At 42.2% G+C, this 16,529-nt stretch overlaps 1 protein-coding gene across 9 annotated transcripts in view; it reads left to right on the top strand.

Moving 5' to 3' along the window:
- SEMA6D (semaphorin 6D) overlaps positions 1-16,029 on the top strand; it is a 563,670-nt gene extending 547,641 nt beyond the window's left edge. For 5 of the 9 annotated variants that reach the window (XM_070423454.1, XM_070423450.1, XM_070423451.1 and 2 more), the window contains 18 exons: positions 1,449-1,611; positions 1,999-2,110; positions 2,663-2,723; positions 2,844-2,906; positions 3,015-3,116; positions 3,349-3,439; positions 3,885-4,004; positions 4,702-4,790; positions 5,516-5,733; positions 5,844-5,975; positions 6,281-6,436; positions 6,527-6,700; positions 7,734-7,874; positions 7,971-8,048; positions 8,475-8,536; positions 8,929-8,985; positions 10,483-10,650; positions 12,340-16,029. In XM_070423454.1, coding sequence (XP_070279555.1) covers positions 1,503-1,611; positions 1,999-2,110; positions 2,663-2,723; positions 2,844-2,906; positions 3,015-3,116; positions 3,349-3,439; positions 3,885-4,004; positions 4,702-4,790; positions 5,516-5,733; positions 5,844-5,975; positions 6,281-6,436; positions 6,527-6,700; positions 7,734-7,874; positions 7,971-8,048; positions 8,475-8,536; positions 8,929-8,985; positions 10,483-10,650; positions 12,340-13,628 — 3,222 coding nt within the window. In that variant the 5' untranslated portion in view covers positions 1,449-1,502 and the 3' untranslated portion in view covers positions 13,629-16,029. The remainder of the gene's footprint in view (positions 1-1,448; positions 1,612-1,998; positions 2,111-2,662; positions 2,724-2,843; positions 2,907-3,014; positions 3,117-3,348; positions 3,440-3,884; positions 4,005-4,701; positions 4,791-5,515; positions 5,734-5,843; positions 5,976-6,280; positions 6,437-6,526; positions 6,701-7,733; positions 7,875-7,970; positions 8,049-8,474; positions 8,537-8,928; positions 8,986-10,482; positions 10,651-12,339) is intronic. The other 4 variants (XM_070423467.1, XM_070423470.1, XM_070423473.1 and 1 more) reach the window with 4 other exon arrangements.
- The last annotated feature ends 500 nt before the right edge of the window (positions 16,030-16,529 follow it).

Below are 16,529 nucleotides of genomic sequence, written 5' to 3'. Positions count from 1 at the left end.
TTCAGGTGATAAAAGAGGCATAGTAAGTACCTGGTTGAGTGTTTGGACTCCCCCAGAATTTGAAGTGATTCGCATCCTCTCCCCTAAAGTTCTTGGATTTATGAAACTGAAGATAAGTCTTAATGTTTTACAGTTTGGTACAGTAGTTGTAAGTGACAGTTTTGGTCGAGGAAGGAGTATTATTATTGCAAAGTGAAGCATTTACAGTTTCACAAAAATACCCATCCTGTTGGCCCAGCAGGGCCCTAATTTATATTTTTAATAAATGGATACCATTTAAAGATTTTTAAAAATTGACATCTAATATTATACTATGCTATAATTTTAGTTGAGATATTGACATACAATATAGTACACATATGCAAATGTACATTTTGGTAACACTTAACATATGCATACACCTGTGAACACCACTTCAATAAAAATAACAAATGTATTTATTATCCCCAAAAGATGTTTTGTAATGCTATAATGAAGAAAAAACCCATCATCTAATTTGATGAAAAGAGCCTAGAGGGGTCTCAGGTGATGTGAGTCTGGACTGGACTCGACTCATTTCCTAAATAGCTCCATGAAATTCCGTGCGTCCCTTCATTTTTCCAGCCCTTAGTTTTCTCATCTGAAAAATGAGGAGGTTGGACTAGATGGTCCCTAAGGCCCCCTATGGTTCTAAAGTTCAATAAAGCTTAGAGGACAGACGTACTTAGTGTATTGGTTTGTGTCCAAATGGTTTTATGTAAATATGTAGACATCCCCAGTGGTCTGGCGGCAGCTGTGCTGTTTCATCCCTGCCCTGCTTTGCTTGATTGATTGATCGAGAAATCATTTAATTTCTTTTCATACTCTTTCACCCTGATTCAAGGTCATTCATGCCATTGCTTCTTGTTGGTGTTACTAAGCTTGAGGGACTGTTCTAGTTAAGAATTTTGGGCTAAGGCTTGAACAATGCTGGGAATTTGGCAATGCCTTAAGCAGCGATCAGATGAGGGGACAGGACCATCAGCTCTCCAGCTCTTTGGGAAGCAGCCTGTGCATCCAACGAGGGGCAGAGGCAAGCTGTACTGGATGTATTTCAGGGCTGGGGGCAGGGAAGCAGATTGGAGTTTAATTAAAATTCTAATCCCAACATTGCCCATCTTCTTGCCAAGTCAGCAGCCAGCATTTCTGTTGGTGGTTCCGGGGATTTTGCTGTGATGCCATACATAGTTACCTCAAAAACTCCTGCAAATGTACCTAAAACTTCCATATGCTCACCAGATGCTGTAATCAGGCCTGGCACGCTGCCATCTTTTGCCTGTGTTTTCAGAGATATCTCCTTCACCGCGGCCAGGGCTCCTGGTGGGAGGAGGGCATTGGAGAGAGCTGGTGGTGAAGACTGAGCTGATTACAAATAAGAAAACAGGTTCATCCCAGCACAGAGGTCTTTCCAAACTCTTCCTGTTTTCTAGGTAGTTAAGTGGGATTTCTGAGGAGGGGCTGCTCTGACTTGACCTTGGCCCACCATGAGGTTCTTCCTGCTTTGTGCCTACATGCTGCTCCTGATGATCTCCCAGCTGAGGGCAGTCAGCTTTCCTGAGGATGATGAGCCCCTTAATACTGTTGACTATCACTGTAAGTAATCTACAGAACATTCTTCTTTTCTAGGAAGGAAGCTTTTTTGGTTTTGATTTTTCTAAGTGTTATTCGCTTTTAGAAAGAGATTTTATATGCCTTAAACATGTTTTGCCTATTAATTTATCCACAGTTGTGTTCGGAAAAATGGGACAGTTTTGTTGGGTGCTTTTCTATAACAGCCCATATACAGGTTATGTATTTTCTGTTAAAAGAAAAAGACCATTTGCTGACATTTACCGGCTTTGATTCATTTATATTCAAGACCCGAAGAGAGGAATTTAGTTAAAACCCTTCTACAACTAGTATATACAGCTAATCAATGCTGTCTATTGATTCTTTAGCTCCGTAATCCTGACTGATGGTTTAGCCCATTTTTACTTGCAGATTCAAGGCAATATCCGGTTTTTAGAGGACGCCCTTCAGGCAATGAATCGCAGCACCGGCTGGACTTTCAGCTGATGTTGAAAATTCGAGACACACTTTATATTGCTGGCAGGTAATTTTCCTCTCGTTGGTTTATTAGATTAAAATTCTTTTCTCTCGTGGTGCTTGCATTAATGTGTCTAGTTCATGAAAAACTAATATGTGATTGTGATCAAAAATTGCAAGTGGCCAAAAATATTCACAGAGAAAAACCAGTGCTGTGTGCCAGGAACAAAACACAGAGCAGCAACCTTCAGCGCTGCTGTTTTATTACTGACATCAAGAAATCATACATCGCTCTTTATTCCTAAAGCAGCAGGGGGGATCTTTCTTTATTCTTTTTTAACTTGGAATTATTCGAGCAAATATTAGAAGTATGTCTATGCTAATGCTAGTAGCAGTTTGACCCACGCCTGAGGAGAAGAGCTTTCTTTGCTCCCTAACCACAGTGATATATAAAAGCTTCCCACTAATGAAAAAGTACCCTTTGTTGACTTTGCTGGAGACAGAGAAAATCCAAATGATCTCCAAAACACAATAAAGGCAGATCTGTAAAAATAAAATAAGAAGCGGCTAACATTTTTATGCATTCACATGCTATGACTTACGGCCTTGTTTCCAACAGGGATCAAGTTTATACAGTAAACTTAAATGAAATCCCCAAGACAGAAGTAATACCGAGCAAGGTAAGCTAGTGTCGTTGGCAAATTTACTTGCATTCCCTCAGAACTTGGATAATGTCCCCCTCTCCTCCCAGAATTTTCATACTTCAAAACTGAGCTTTGGTTTTGCTTGGTTAATTGCAGAAACTGACATGGCGGTCAAAGCAACAGGATCGAGAGAACTGTGCTATGAAAGGCAAACATAAAGTAAGTAAAGCAGACGAGTGCCTGCTCTGTTGTGTCTTTCTGTGGTCTTGATCCCACAATGTCAGAGTATAGAATGTCTAATATTAATGTAATTGCTACTTCCTGTAGGATGAATGCCACAACTTTATCAAAGTATTTGTTCCAAGAAATGACGAGATGGTTTTTGTATGTGGTACCAATGCATTTAATCCCATTTGTAGATTCTATAGGGTAAGTATATTTTATATGTTGTGCTTTTTTTCATCAATTTTCCTTTCTTCACTAATATGCTGTCAAAGTTGAATCCTTTCTGCTATAACCTAGTAATTTGTTTTATGGCTAATGCTATGGAAGAATAAAGACAAAATTCTTCAAATAGAATTTCAGTACAAATAAAGCAGTATTGCCTTCAAACGGGTACATTGAACAGATTTGACACCAACTATTTATTTTTCTTTTGTAGTTGAATACCTTAGAGTATGATGGGGAAGACATTAGTGGCCTGGCAAGATGCCCATTTGATGCCAAACAAACCAATGTTGCCCTTTTTGCTGGTAAGGTTCTTTAGCATAATGAATATAAATGATTAATGATATTGAAGGTGCAGAAGGAATTTAACGGAAGGAAAAGAGCTCATAACTAGGATAGTGACCTTGGAATTGGTGTTTCAAAATCTAAAAACGATGAAAATTTTTTCCAAAAAATAATTGAAAGTAGGCATATTATAATATAGTATTCTGACACTTGGTTCTGTTGCTAACTAGGCCAGTGACCCTGAATAAGTTGCTTGACTTTTTGATGCTTAGATGCCTCATCTGTAAAATTAGGTAATACTATGGGCCAACCTGTCACAGATTGCTTATGAGCATCACGTTTAGCTTTATTTCTGTATATGGGGATAACAGATGCAAGCGCTCCAAAGAGTATACCACACGACAAAGGGCAACACACTACAGGGTAATTGTGGTTATTTTACTCAATTTATAACTTTGGTTTCAGATGGGAAGCTATATTCTGCCACGGTGGCTGACTTCTTGGCCAGTGACGCTGTTATTTACCGAAGCATGGGCGATGGATCTGCCCTTCGCACAATAAAATATGATTCCAAATGGATAAAAGGTAACTTTGAAGAGCAGTGCTGTGGGATCGCCAAGGGGAGTGGGATGGCTGAGTGGGAACAGGAGCTCTGGTCATCAGGAAATTCTATGCATGACTTTATATTGTTTATTTAGAGTAAGGATGAGTTCCTTTGGTTGTGAATAATGGCATTGACAAGGAATGAAGAGACCCATAGCCAAGGCAAGAAAGTAGACTCATCCAGGATTTTATCTTAGGTGACTTAAAAAAGAAATCCCATTTCAGTGTGCCAATTTGCCGAACTCACAATGTGCATGATACTCCTTGCCCACGCTCATCTACTTATCCTGGAAAGGTAACAACAGTGAGAGTCGATTAGGTCATATCTGCAGAGTCATTCTGTTCTTTGGAGTCTAGAAATCAAGATTTTTAAATTCTCAACATGAGAGGTTTTCTTCCCTAGTTAAATAGGTTAATGAATAAATCTGTTGAAACAAAGACCTTTGCCATGGTTCAGTTCCCGGTAGGCTTTTTACAGTCCATTAGCTGACATTAAAGACTCCGTGTCCCCTGGAGCTTCAGCTCACCCATGTCGGGGCTCCTCAAATTCGTTGGCGTGTCTGAGTTCCCATTGGCGTGAATGTAGCTACGTGACATCTGTCAGTCATGCCTAGCAGTCAGGGTCAGACACTAATTGAATTACCTTTTAAGAACCAGTTTGTTTCTCATTTTCTTATAGAACCACACTTTCTTCATGCCATAGAATATGGAAACTATGTCTATTTCTTCTTTCGAGAGATTGCTGTGGAACATAATAACTTAGGCAAGGCAAGTATATGTGCTTGACTTGTATGGTGGACTTGTGCATGGAATTGAGCCCACGTTGGTAGAGATGGGGCCTTTGCATGTTTTTCTCACTATGTTTAGGGCCAAGTGAAGAAAGATGGGCAGCTTATCATGAGAATAATTGCTGTGCAATGGCTTGGGTGGGAACAGCAGCCTCGGGCCTTGAGAAGACTTCATGTTTCCTGGCTCGGCAGACACCCTTGAGCTGTGGATGCTTCTTTAACTCTTTAGCCATCCATTGATAGTTCAGTGCTTCCCTGTGTCAGAGGCAGGATGGGAAGCAGAGGCCCTTGTTTAGTGCTTCCCTGTGTCAGAGGCAGGATGGGAAGCAGAGGCCCTTGTTTAGTTTTGGGTGCTTCGGTAAAAGCCCATATGAGTTTAAAGTATTGCCCCCCCTTCCGGGCCAGGCTTAAGGAGGGCACACTTCATTAGCAATGTGAGAAGCAAAGTGGGAGACCAAGTGCGGGAATGGTTTCCACTCAGCCAGGTCAGTGGCTCACTTCTAAGGGAGCTTTTTTGACAGAACAGGTAAATGGCCCCTTTTCTCACAGGGGAATCTAGTTTACACCCCTAGTCTACTGCTCCCTAGAGAGAAGACTGCTAGATTCTTCTGAACCAGATACATCTTTAGCTTTTCTTGTCCCTCCCATGCATAGCAGCTTTGGTTTTCATTCCCCTCCCCTTCCTCTGCTTTGTCCCTCGGGCAGGCTGTCTATTCCCGTGTGGCCCGAATATGTAAGAACGACATGGGTGGCTCCCAGCGGGTCCTGGAGAAACACTGGACTTCGTTTCTGAAGGCTCGGCTTAACTGCTCCGTCCCCGGGGATTCGTTTTTCTACTTCGATGTCCTGCAGTCTATTACAAACATAATGCAAATCAATGGCATCCCCACGGTGGTCGGGGTGTTCACCACACAGCTCAACAGGTGAGAACACATCCCTGGCAACTCAAAAGACCTTCTGTCCATGCTGGCGGGACCCACGAAGAGGCCCGTTGTGGCCTGACGGTTTTTCTGATGGCTTTCCCCTTTTTTAGTATTCCTGGGTCTGCTGTCTGTGCATTTAGCATGGATGACATTGAGAAAGTATTCAAAGGACGATTTAAAGAACAGAAAACTCCAGATTCTGTTTGGACAGCAGTCCCCGAAGACAAAGTACCAACACCAAGGTAAAGAAAAAGGGTGGAAAGGGATTTTTGTCTTTAACAAAACCATCTGGCCACTGGAAGCATCCATCTTCACTGAGCAGCTGGGCCAGCTCCCCACGCTGGGAGGGGTCGCTGTGCAGGACTACACAGGAGTCAGTCCTACAGTCCTGTGAGCCGGTGGAGAACGCACCCGAGTTGGGGAAATAGCATTGCTCTCTGGGTGCCGCTCTCTCTTCTTTTTCTCTTGACCTCTTCTTTCAGAATGGACACTTATTCCTTAGATACCACTGATGATGTGGGGGAAACACACACTGTTTTCCTTGCAGGCCTGGCTGTTGTGCAAAGCATGGCCTTGCTGAAGATTATGAAACCTCTATCGGTTTCCCGGATGAAACTCTGCTGTTCATCAAATCCCACCCCCTGATGGACTCTGCCGTCCCACCCATTGCAGAGGAGCCCTGGTTCACAAAGACTCGGATCAGGTAAGGCTATGCAGACATGGCGGCCCCTCCCACACACACCTGCTCTTCCTGTTGGCCTCCTCCTCTGACCTGGCTCACCTCCTCCCGCAGGTACAGGCTGACAGCCATCGCCGTGGACCATTCCGCCGGACCCCACCAGAACTACACTGTCATCTTTGTTGGCTCAGAAGCTGGCGTGGTACTTAAAATTTTGGCAAAGACCAGTTCTTTCTCTCTGAATGACAGCGTATTACTGGAAGAGATTGAAGCATACAACCATGCAAAGTAGGTATATTTTACGAGAATACTCTTCAGCACTGCTCAAAAATTTCCGGACTTTATTTCATCTAGTCATTTCCTTCCAGCCCTCTGAATTAGCAGTGGTTTGGCATATTAGTGTTTTGGGTTTTGTTGTTTTTTTCCCTCTCACCGAAATAAATCCTGGCTTTGTTTTCTTCCTGAGTCCACTGGAGCTTGGAGGTGGGCAGTTGATGAGTTTAAAAATAATCCAGCCCTTGTATTTCACTTGTGGAAGATGAGAGCATTTCAGCACCACCCATCCTACCTTGTAGATCAATTTCAGGATGCTACACGCAGCAGACAGTGGCAAGCACACACACACATACACAGGCACAAACAGAATGTAATTCTTCCAACCACTGATAGACAAGATTATTTAGACCATTAAAACAGTCAAGAAATAGATGAGAGAAATGGAGCAAAAGAGACTAAGGGGAAACATCTAGCACAGGAAGATTTAACGACATTAAAACATTATCTTTTTTTCCTCTACAGTCCAATATGGTCTTCACAAATATAATTCCCTTCCATCATCAGAATGGGAAAGCAATCTTAAAAAACACTTTATCCTTCTGAAATGTAACCAAACATGTATAGCACTAGAAGATGAATCACAGGATTATTATTTCCCAAACTATGTACTTGCTTGGTTTGCTACCTAGAATATTCCTTACGACCTCCCCAGCTCTCAGTAATTGCAAAAATCAAACCTCTGCCCTGACTGGTTTGGCTCAGTGGATAGAGCGTCGGCCTACAGACTGAAGGGTCCCAGGTTCGATTCCGGTCAAGGGCATGTACCTTGGTTGTAGGCACATCCCCAATAGGGGGTGTGCAGGAGGCAGCTGATCGATGTTTCTCTCTCATCGATGTTTCTAACTCTCTATCCCTCTCCGTTCCTCTCTGTAAAAAAAACAATAAAATATATTTTTTTAAAAAATCAAACCTCACTTGCTCTGTATAGTTCATGTAGCTTTTGACTTACTAAACGTATGGCTTCAAAATGTATCCCACACGACAGGTGTAATCCTGAGAACGAGGAGGACAGAAAGGTCATCTCATTACAGCTGGATAAAGATCACCACACTTTGTATGTGGCATTCTCGAGCTGCGTAATCCGCATGCCCCTCAGTCGCTGCGAGCGTTACGGATCATGTAAAAAGTAAGCTGATGCTTCTGGTCTTACCCTGGGGTCGTGCAGCATTAAGACCTTTGATGACAAGAAAATCCAAGTTTCATTCTGTTTGGTTTTGTGCAGGTCTTGCATTGCATCTCGAGACCCCTACTGTGGCTGGTTAAGCCAGGGGACCTGTGGTAGAGTCACCCCAGGGATGCTGTAAGTATACTTTGCCACATTAGCCAAGAGCTCCACACCTGCTCCGATCTTCCCCAGGGTCTGCAAAGCTAGAAATTTTAGAAAACTTCCAATAACACTACTCCCCCTCTCCCTCCCGTTTTTGTTTGTAGGGGAAAAGTATTTTTTTTAAAAAAGGAAAATCTGGAACAGTGAGAGGGAAGGGAGATTATAGACAGCGTAATACCTAAGGGAAACAGGCAGTTCTCTTCTGCTCTCCTAAACATTCCAGTTACCAAATGTTTAACAGAAATACTCCAGTTAGCAAGCTCTGCTGAAATGTCCGTTTTTTCCCTTTCTGCCCATTCCTACTACTAATCGATGTATGTTCTTGGTTCTGCTCTGATTGCCACTTGTGTGCCTGTGAAGGCTGTTAACCAAAGACTCCTTTGTTTTCCATCACCACAGCGCTGGAGGATACGAACAGGACACGGAATACGGCAACACGGCCCACCTCGGGGACTGCGATGGTAAGACTGAATCGCCCTTGCCCTCCGGCCCTTCTTTTTGACCACATTTGCACGTGAACATTATTTTACAACGAGCCTTTTAATGATTCAGGACACATACCACCTAGCATTTAACTTAAACTTCGCAAAAGCTGAGCTGTTTGGTCATGGGGATACATTAGAGAAGCATCTTACTTTTTTTTTTTTCCCTTGGAGAATCTTACTTTTTTTTTTTCTTTTTTCTTTACCATTTACAATTTTGTAGGAAATCTAGAGAAAGGTAGTCTAACCAGTAGGTTAATCTTTTCATTTGTAGCCTTTCCTTTCGACTTTTTTAGTTAATTGGAATTCATAAATTTTTGCTTTCTTTTGGTTACTTTTTTACTGATTACTTGTTCCTTTAATTCTTTTAGAAATTTTGCCTACTTCAACTACACCAGATTACAAAATATTTGGCGGTCCAACATCTGGTTAGTTTTTTTAATTTTTTTGAATTAACAACCTTTTCTTTCCTTCAGTTCAGCATTTTCAGCCCCTTCTCCCCTCCTTTTGCGCAGTTTGGCAGCCCTTCATTTTTGTGCTTTGACTCATAACCCCACTGATGGTACCAAAAGACTTTTTCTGACTCAGTACTTCACCCTGTGGAGCATGTGAACAGTCCATCATTGGCCAAGGCACATCCTCTAAGGAAAATCAAATGGGTTCACATAGACTGCATTCCAGCTGCACGCGGCCACCAAGCTTTCCTCTCACCTGTGCATTGTGAATGTTGCCTCTGGCCATCTAGAGAATGGATGGCAGAATGTCATTACTTTCCCCCTTCTCTCCTCACCTTTCCTCAGACCTAGTAAACAAATACGCATTTCCCCAAAATGTGTATTTATACATTTTAGAGATCTTTTTTGAATGGTTTGCGGTAATCCTGGGAAACATTGAATGTTGTGGTCTCAATGGTATGAAAAAGGCTCCCGGTTGAATGAAGCTGGTTTCCGATGGATGAAGGTGCTCACTGGGCTCCCCAAGCCCCTCTCTCTGTGTCTGTGTTTGGATCACACATCTGTGATTATCACTCCAGTCTGAATTGGGATCTCTGGACTCTGAACCTACAATCATATGCTTACATCTGTGATGGAAAAATCGACTTGATGGGAATCTGTAATAGACAGGCTAAGAGATTAAGTCGCTCCCAATCCTGTTGCTGCTTCTAAAACTCGCCAGCAGTTTCATTCCTTGGGAAAGGGGGGAGGGGAAGGGATGGCAGATCTTATGCATCAGAACATCCTAATTCAGCTTGTAAATGCTGTTTCTTTTGCATGAGTTGCTGCTAACTCTTTGGAAGGAACTCCCTGGACATTTTGGAATTCACGGGCAAGGTTCATCCCTGCTCCAGTGCTTTCCGGTGGACAGTGAGCCCCCTCGGTGCAGTGAATAATCTGCAGGGTCCTTGGCAAAGCGGGACAATGTAGGCAGAGCTGGTTCATCAGGTCCCACATCCAGTGTTTACAGGGACCTGCCCGGGTGCTTTCTGATGAAGCTACACGTAGGCTCGCCAGTGAAGGGCAGACAGACAATCTCCAACCATCTATGCAAGTGCTTGAAAAATATACACAGAAAGAAATGAAATGATGTTATCTCACCAAAGGATGAGAAAAGTAGCAATTAATCTTCGTGATTGGTATTACCTTTCCCTTGAGTGTCATTCATCACCCCAGGGGCTTCCATAGGAGCGTTTGAGGATGTTTAATTTTGAAATCTGCTTAATTTAGCTTTATTGTTCATTTTTAGTTTTTAGTTTTCCCTTGCAAGAACAGGATTTTGTGTAGTCTTGGCGGATGTGTTTTGATAAAATCCTAGAACTGGTTTCCTCCTAAAATTTACCTCAACTGTACTTAAAAATGCCACAGGTCAGTCGGAAAAATCTGCTGACACTTCCCACGTTAATAAAAAAAATCTGTTTGCCACCACAGACATGGAGGTATCTTCATCTTCTGTTACCACAGTAGCAAGTACCCCACAAATCACACGCAAAGTGGTTGATACCTGGAGACCTAAACTGACGAGCTCCCGGAAATTTGTAGTTCAAGATGACCCACACACTTCTGATTTTACTGATCCTTTATCAGGTATCCCAAAGGGTAAGGCCTCACCAGGAAACTCATCGCTCACTGAGTGGAAACCTGATTCCTAGTAGCTCTGGAGTCTAGGACTTAGGGCTCTCCAGAGGAGAGCCAGAGGGGCTGCTGCCTGTGTCACCACCGCCTCCGCTGGCCGCAGTCACTTCGGTTTTCTGTGGATATGTTGGAGTGCATTCCTTAAAAGATGAAAGAGGTGGAAAGCTGTTAAAGAAAGGGTGGTGAAACGGCCACTCAGACAACCTAATCTGTTGATTTCTGGCTGAAGACGCTGGAGACTTCTAGATATCAGAGAATTTCGAGGGTCATTCAGCCACATCAAAAACCAAAACTCGTTAATTGCAAATACCCAGATATCAGATATTTTCACCTAAGAATCAGTTCCAGTCTTTTGTTTAGCTACCGTTCAAAATGCATTATGAAAAGGACCTGTGAGGTGCTAAGTTGCTTGAATGCTGCAAGCATTAGCCCATCATAGAAGCAGTTATAACATAGCTGCCTATGGAGCAGGCTAATGAGATATATTACTCCAGAAAAAAAGAAAAATCAATTCTTTAGCGCTTACTCATCTTTGGAATCAGGTTTCTAATCAGTTTCTATGACCGTACATTGTCATTTATGATTTATACCTGTTTATTTTGGTTTTATATATTTTCACTGTACACAATTTTATCATCATTCTTTCTGCTTTGTTTTCTTTAGTAGTACCATTTCTACCTTTATTCTTTGTCTCTCAAAATGCCACTCAATCTCATAACCCTGGACATGATTTAAAATGACTAACATTCCAAGGCCTTGGTACTAACCTAAAGCCACCAAGCCTTCAGAATCACTCTGACTTCCCTTATTCTGGGATAGCTGTGTTTATAGCATGTAACAGACTTGGATACCTCTTAAACTAACATTTCTTTGGTTGACTGTTAGATGTCTGTGGTTGCATTAAAAATCCCAATAATTAAAACTAATTTACTCTTCTTCTAGTCTAACTTAAAGATTTCTAAATATCTCAAGATATTTGAAACATATTACTTAACAAATGCAAAGTATATTTCCTGAGACTGTTTAGATTTCTTTCATAGCAGGCAGTCCAAGAGTGCTTCACCCCAAAATGGAATGAAAAAAAAAAATCAAAGCAAACACGAATGTCTGTCTTTGTAGCTCACAATGACCAAGCAGATGCTTTTAGTTTGTGAACAAGTTATAGGTTTTTATTCTAGTTAAGGTAGCATAATTATGTTAGCATAATATATATTTATGCCAATTCATTACATGCCCCTAATCCTAGCAGCTGCCTTTTAATCCAGATTTATGAATTAGGAGAAAACCATGAGATAAAACATTTTGTGAGTTTAAAGCAGGTCATTTAGAAAATGTACACTTTATAATTCTAATTTTTAGGTAGAAACGCTAAAATTTCTGTTTTATAACAAATGTTTCAGAGGAAGTGGGGGAAAGAAGACAGAGAATAGAGATCAATGGGAGATTAGAGTTATCCTGGCATTTGCAGCAATCAGGTGTCTCTGGGGATCCCATTGTAATTAAAGAAAAAAATATGGAATTTCAGAGTCCACCTCACCCTCCAAGCTAAGCATAGAGACCGTGTGCAGCCAGCGCTGGCTCAATGGAAGCCGTTGCTGGCAGTTATTGTTTCCAGAGCACCTCGCTGAGACTCTTTCCCTGTGTCTGTTGCAGGTGTACGATGGGAAGTTCAGTCTGGAGAGTCCAACCAGATGGTCCACATGAATGTCCTCATCACCTGTGTCTTTGCCGCTTTTGTTTTGGGTGCGTTCATTGCAGGGGTGGCTGTGTACTGCTATCGTGATATGTTCATTCGGAAAAACCGGAAGATCCACAAAGATGCAGAGTCTGCCCAATCATGCACAGATTCCAGCGGAAGTTTTGCCAAACTGAACGGTCTCTTTGACAGCCCCGTCAAGGAATATCAGCAGAATATTGATTCTCCCAAATTGTATAGTAACCTGCTGACCAGTCGGAAAGAGCTGCCGCCCACCGGAGATACGAAATCCATGGTCATGGACCATCGAGGCCAACCCCCTGAGCTGGCTGCACTCCCCACGCCTGAGTCCACACCTGTGCTGCACCAGAAGACCCTGCAGGCCATGAAGAGCCACTCAGACAAGGCCCATGGCCATGGAGCTTCAAGGAAAGAAACCCCCCAGTTTTTTCCTTCTAGTCCTCCACCCCACTCCCCACTAAGTCACGGGCATATCCCCAGTGCCATTGTTCTTCCTAACGCTACCCACGACTACAACACGTCCTTCTCAAACTCCAATGCTCACAAAGCTGAAAAGAAGCTTCAACACATTGACCACCCTCTTACGAAGTCCTCCAGTAAAAGAGATCACCGGCGTTCTGTGGATTCCAGGAATACCCTCAATGATCTCCTGAAGCATCTGAATGATCCAAATAGTAACCCCAAAGCCATCATGGGAGACATCCAGATGGCCCACCAGACCCTAATGCTGGATCCCGTGGGACCTATGTCTGAGGTCCCGCCCAAGGTCCCTAACCGGGAGGCATCGCTCTACTCTCCTCCTTCAACTCTCCCTAGAAATAGCCCAACCAAGCGAGTGGACGTCCCCACCACTCCTGGGGTCCCCATGACCTCTCTGGAAAGACAAAGAGGTTACCACAAAAACTCCTCCCAGAGGCACTCTATATCTGCCATGCCTAAAAACTTAAACTCACCCAATGGTGTTTTGTTATCGAGACAGTCTAGCATGAACCGTGGCGGGTACATGGCCACACCCACAGGGGCGAAGGTGGACTACATTCAGGGCACACCAGTGAGTGTTCACCTGCAGCCTTCCCTCTCCAGACAGAGCAGCTACACCAGTAATGGCACCCTTCCTAGGACGGGGCTAAAGAGGACACCGTCCTTAAAACCTGACGTGCCACCAAAGCCTTCATTTGCTCCTCAAACCACCTCTGTCAGACCACTGAACAAATACACTTACTAGGCCTCCAGCGTGCTGTTCCCCGTGTGGCTTTTTGCTGTCCACGTTGTTGCGAGGATGATGTTGTAAGGGTACCTTAAGATAAGAGACTCGCTTGTCTTTTAAGAGAACCAAGTGGCCAAAGAAACTCTCCCACTTTGGCAACATCGGAACTTGCCACATGTAGCTACTGCAGCGAGGCTTCTGTGTACTCGCCTGGAAACAAAGGAAGGTGCTGGCCATTCCATTTCTTTTGTTTGAAGCTGAAGAGAAGTATAGCTCCAGCTCCGAGGGGCTACCTTCCCGGGGTAGAGAGCTGATACAGTGTGCAGAAGAATCTGTGAGCAAATACTTGAAAATGGGTTCAACTGAGACTGCCATTATTATGGGTGGTCTTCCCATTCAATGTGAACATTTTAATATGTATGCATTCACCTTGCCTCTTGCACAAATGTCAAAAACAATGGTAATGTCTCAAAGAAACAAACTTGTAGATTACCAAACAATTTGCTAAATATTCAGTCTTTGACCCAAACTGTAGCATTTTTTTTTCATGTGGGGCAATTTTTTTCATGCCACCAATGAACTGTGTGTGTGTGTGTACGTGTGCGTGTGTGCGCGTGTGTGCACGTGCGTGTGTGCGTGTGGGTGCATCCTGTACCCACTAGGATGTGGTTAGGTGCCCATTGCATCTTTTTGTGCTATGGAGTTGTTTACATTGAGCATGACTGAACAAGAGACAATAACTACTTCCCACAGCAGTCCATTGGGTTCGGCTTTTAGAAATAAATACAATGAAGGCTGATTTGACCATCACTATGATTGACTTACATGGTACCCAATGCCAGAATGTAAGAGTTCAAAGTAATTTTGTGCTGCTATTCATTAAAACTTCTATTACAGTCTTGCCAGCTTAAGGAGATAGAGATGTTAAGAGGTATCCTTGATTTATCCAACAGTATTCAGTAGTGAAACTTACCTGTCCACTGTGAATCTGAGACTGAGTCACTCTATTTAACCTTTGACACACTAATAAGGTTTTAGTTTGATTGTGTTTGGTTTTTCCCATGTAGTAAAATTTCTCTTCCTTTAACTCCTCCAACCCCCAAGATTTAAAATTGAAAAAAAAAAAAAAAAGACAATAGAGGGAAATGTGAAAAGAATTGTAATTGGCTTAACAGACAGTCTATGAGAACCTAACAGTGGTGCAATCACGTTGTCTATGTTGTGTTGTGTGAGAATTTCCTCCTAAGTCATGCAGGTAATGACAATATACTGTAAATATTACATGTGGTTTACCTGGATCTGTGCATTTTGTGCCTTATTCATGAGAATGATAGAAGTACTAAAATCTGTCAAGTGTTTTCAGTATAGCACATCATTTACTGAGTGCCAGTTGTAAATGTTTTTCAACCAGCACCTGAAGAGACTTTTAAAAAAATCAAACAAACAACCTAGAACCATTAAGCAGTCCACCCCCATTGCAGCATTATGTCCTTTCCATGATAAACATTCCACTCCTGCTTTGCTAAGGATGAAACAGTGACACTGTGAAGTCCAATGAGGTTCCCTGGGTCCTGGGACACCTGCGGGGACCATAGAGTCATTGATTCGTAGCTTTGCAGAAGCCACGTACAGCTGTTGATGGGCAATCCAATGGCTGTTTCAGTTACAATGCTGCAAGTCACACGGTGGTTTATTGACCCCAGCCTAGATAGTAACAAGGCAGAGGAATGCTCCTGACCAAGTCAGACAAATAAGTCCAGCTGATTTCTTGTGGTAATGCTGATGATATACATTTCCTGGGGGAGGATGGGTCAGAAGACCAGAGCATTTTTATACAAGATGTAGAATACTGATACAGTTATGCTTTTCCTTTGAGAATATTGTTTTATAAAGAACACAATCCCCTGAGATCTCTGGAAGCTCAAAAGCTAAAACTTCTGTTCTTGATACACTTCATCCTTGCAACTAAAATATTACAGATTAATAATAAATTAAACCAACCAACGATAAACACTACTCAGTCCACCGCCGGCAAACGTGTTTGCGTTCACCTTACCAATATTAATCCTGGCGTGCGGAAAACGGAGCGGTAACTCTGTGTGATTCCCGGTAACATGTTGTAACATTGTGCTGCCTTGTCGTTTGTAATGTGAGTTCTTTCAGTATTTATGTTGAGATTTCTAACATTAAATCTAGTCTCTATCCTGTTAATTTAATTTTTAAATGCTTTATCCATTTGTGCAAAGGTAAACACAGATTGTATCTTTTTTAATGTTACGGCATAAAAAGTAACCCTAAAGTGAAGTGGCTCTATACTGTTTTATAGAGTACTTTAACATGTATAGATATCTTGTAAACTTGTATTGTGGATGTGTAAATAATATGTACTTTGGGTTTTTAACACCGCATGTAAAGTCAAAATAAAATATATAAATCATTATTTCTTGCCTTTTGATATTGGAGAGGTTTAACATCATATTTTCAAAACAGTTTTGAGTCAACACCAGTGAAAGTTTCTTTTTTTAAAAAATCTACCAAAATATTCTTATCTGGAATGTTTGCTACCCAGTCAGGGTTGCACCAGCCTTCTCTTTTTAGAAGGCTGATACTGATGGGTAGACTCCTGAAACACTGAGAAACAATTTTAAAAACCAGATGAACTGTGTTGCATCAATAGTCAGAAGCTACAGGGCAAACATACTAGTGGCTCACTTGTCCTCATATCTGGTTCAACAGACATTTTTAAAATTCATGAGTTCAATTCCCACATTTTTCAATGTCATTTTAAGTCCGAAATTAAAGCTGGTATCTGGGATTTCTGTGAACATTTCCTGCTACTTGATATATGGCATTTCTCAATTCTATTGTTTTAACTGAATAGAACATATTCTTAGATATCTTCCCCAAATATTGAAATGG

The sequence above is a fragment of the Myotis yumanensis genome, unplaced genomic scaffold, assembly GCF_028538775.1.
Source record: "Myotis yumanensis isolate MYYU_CA2020_CCGP unplaced genomic scaffold, mMyoYum1.0.hap1 SCAF_1, whole genome shotgun sequence".
NCBI classification, from domain to species: Eukaryota; Metazoa; Chordata; class Mammalia; order Chiroptera; family Vespertilionidae; genus Myotis; species Myotis yumanensis.
This window is presented reverse-complemented; position numbering and strand designations above follow the sequence as displayed.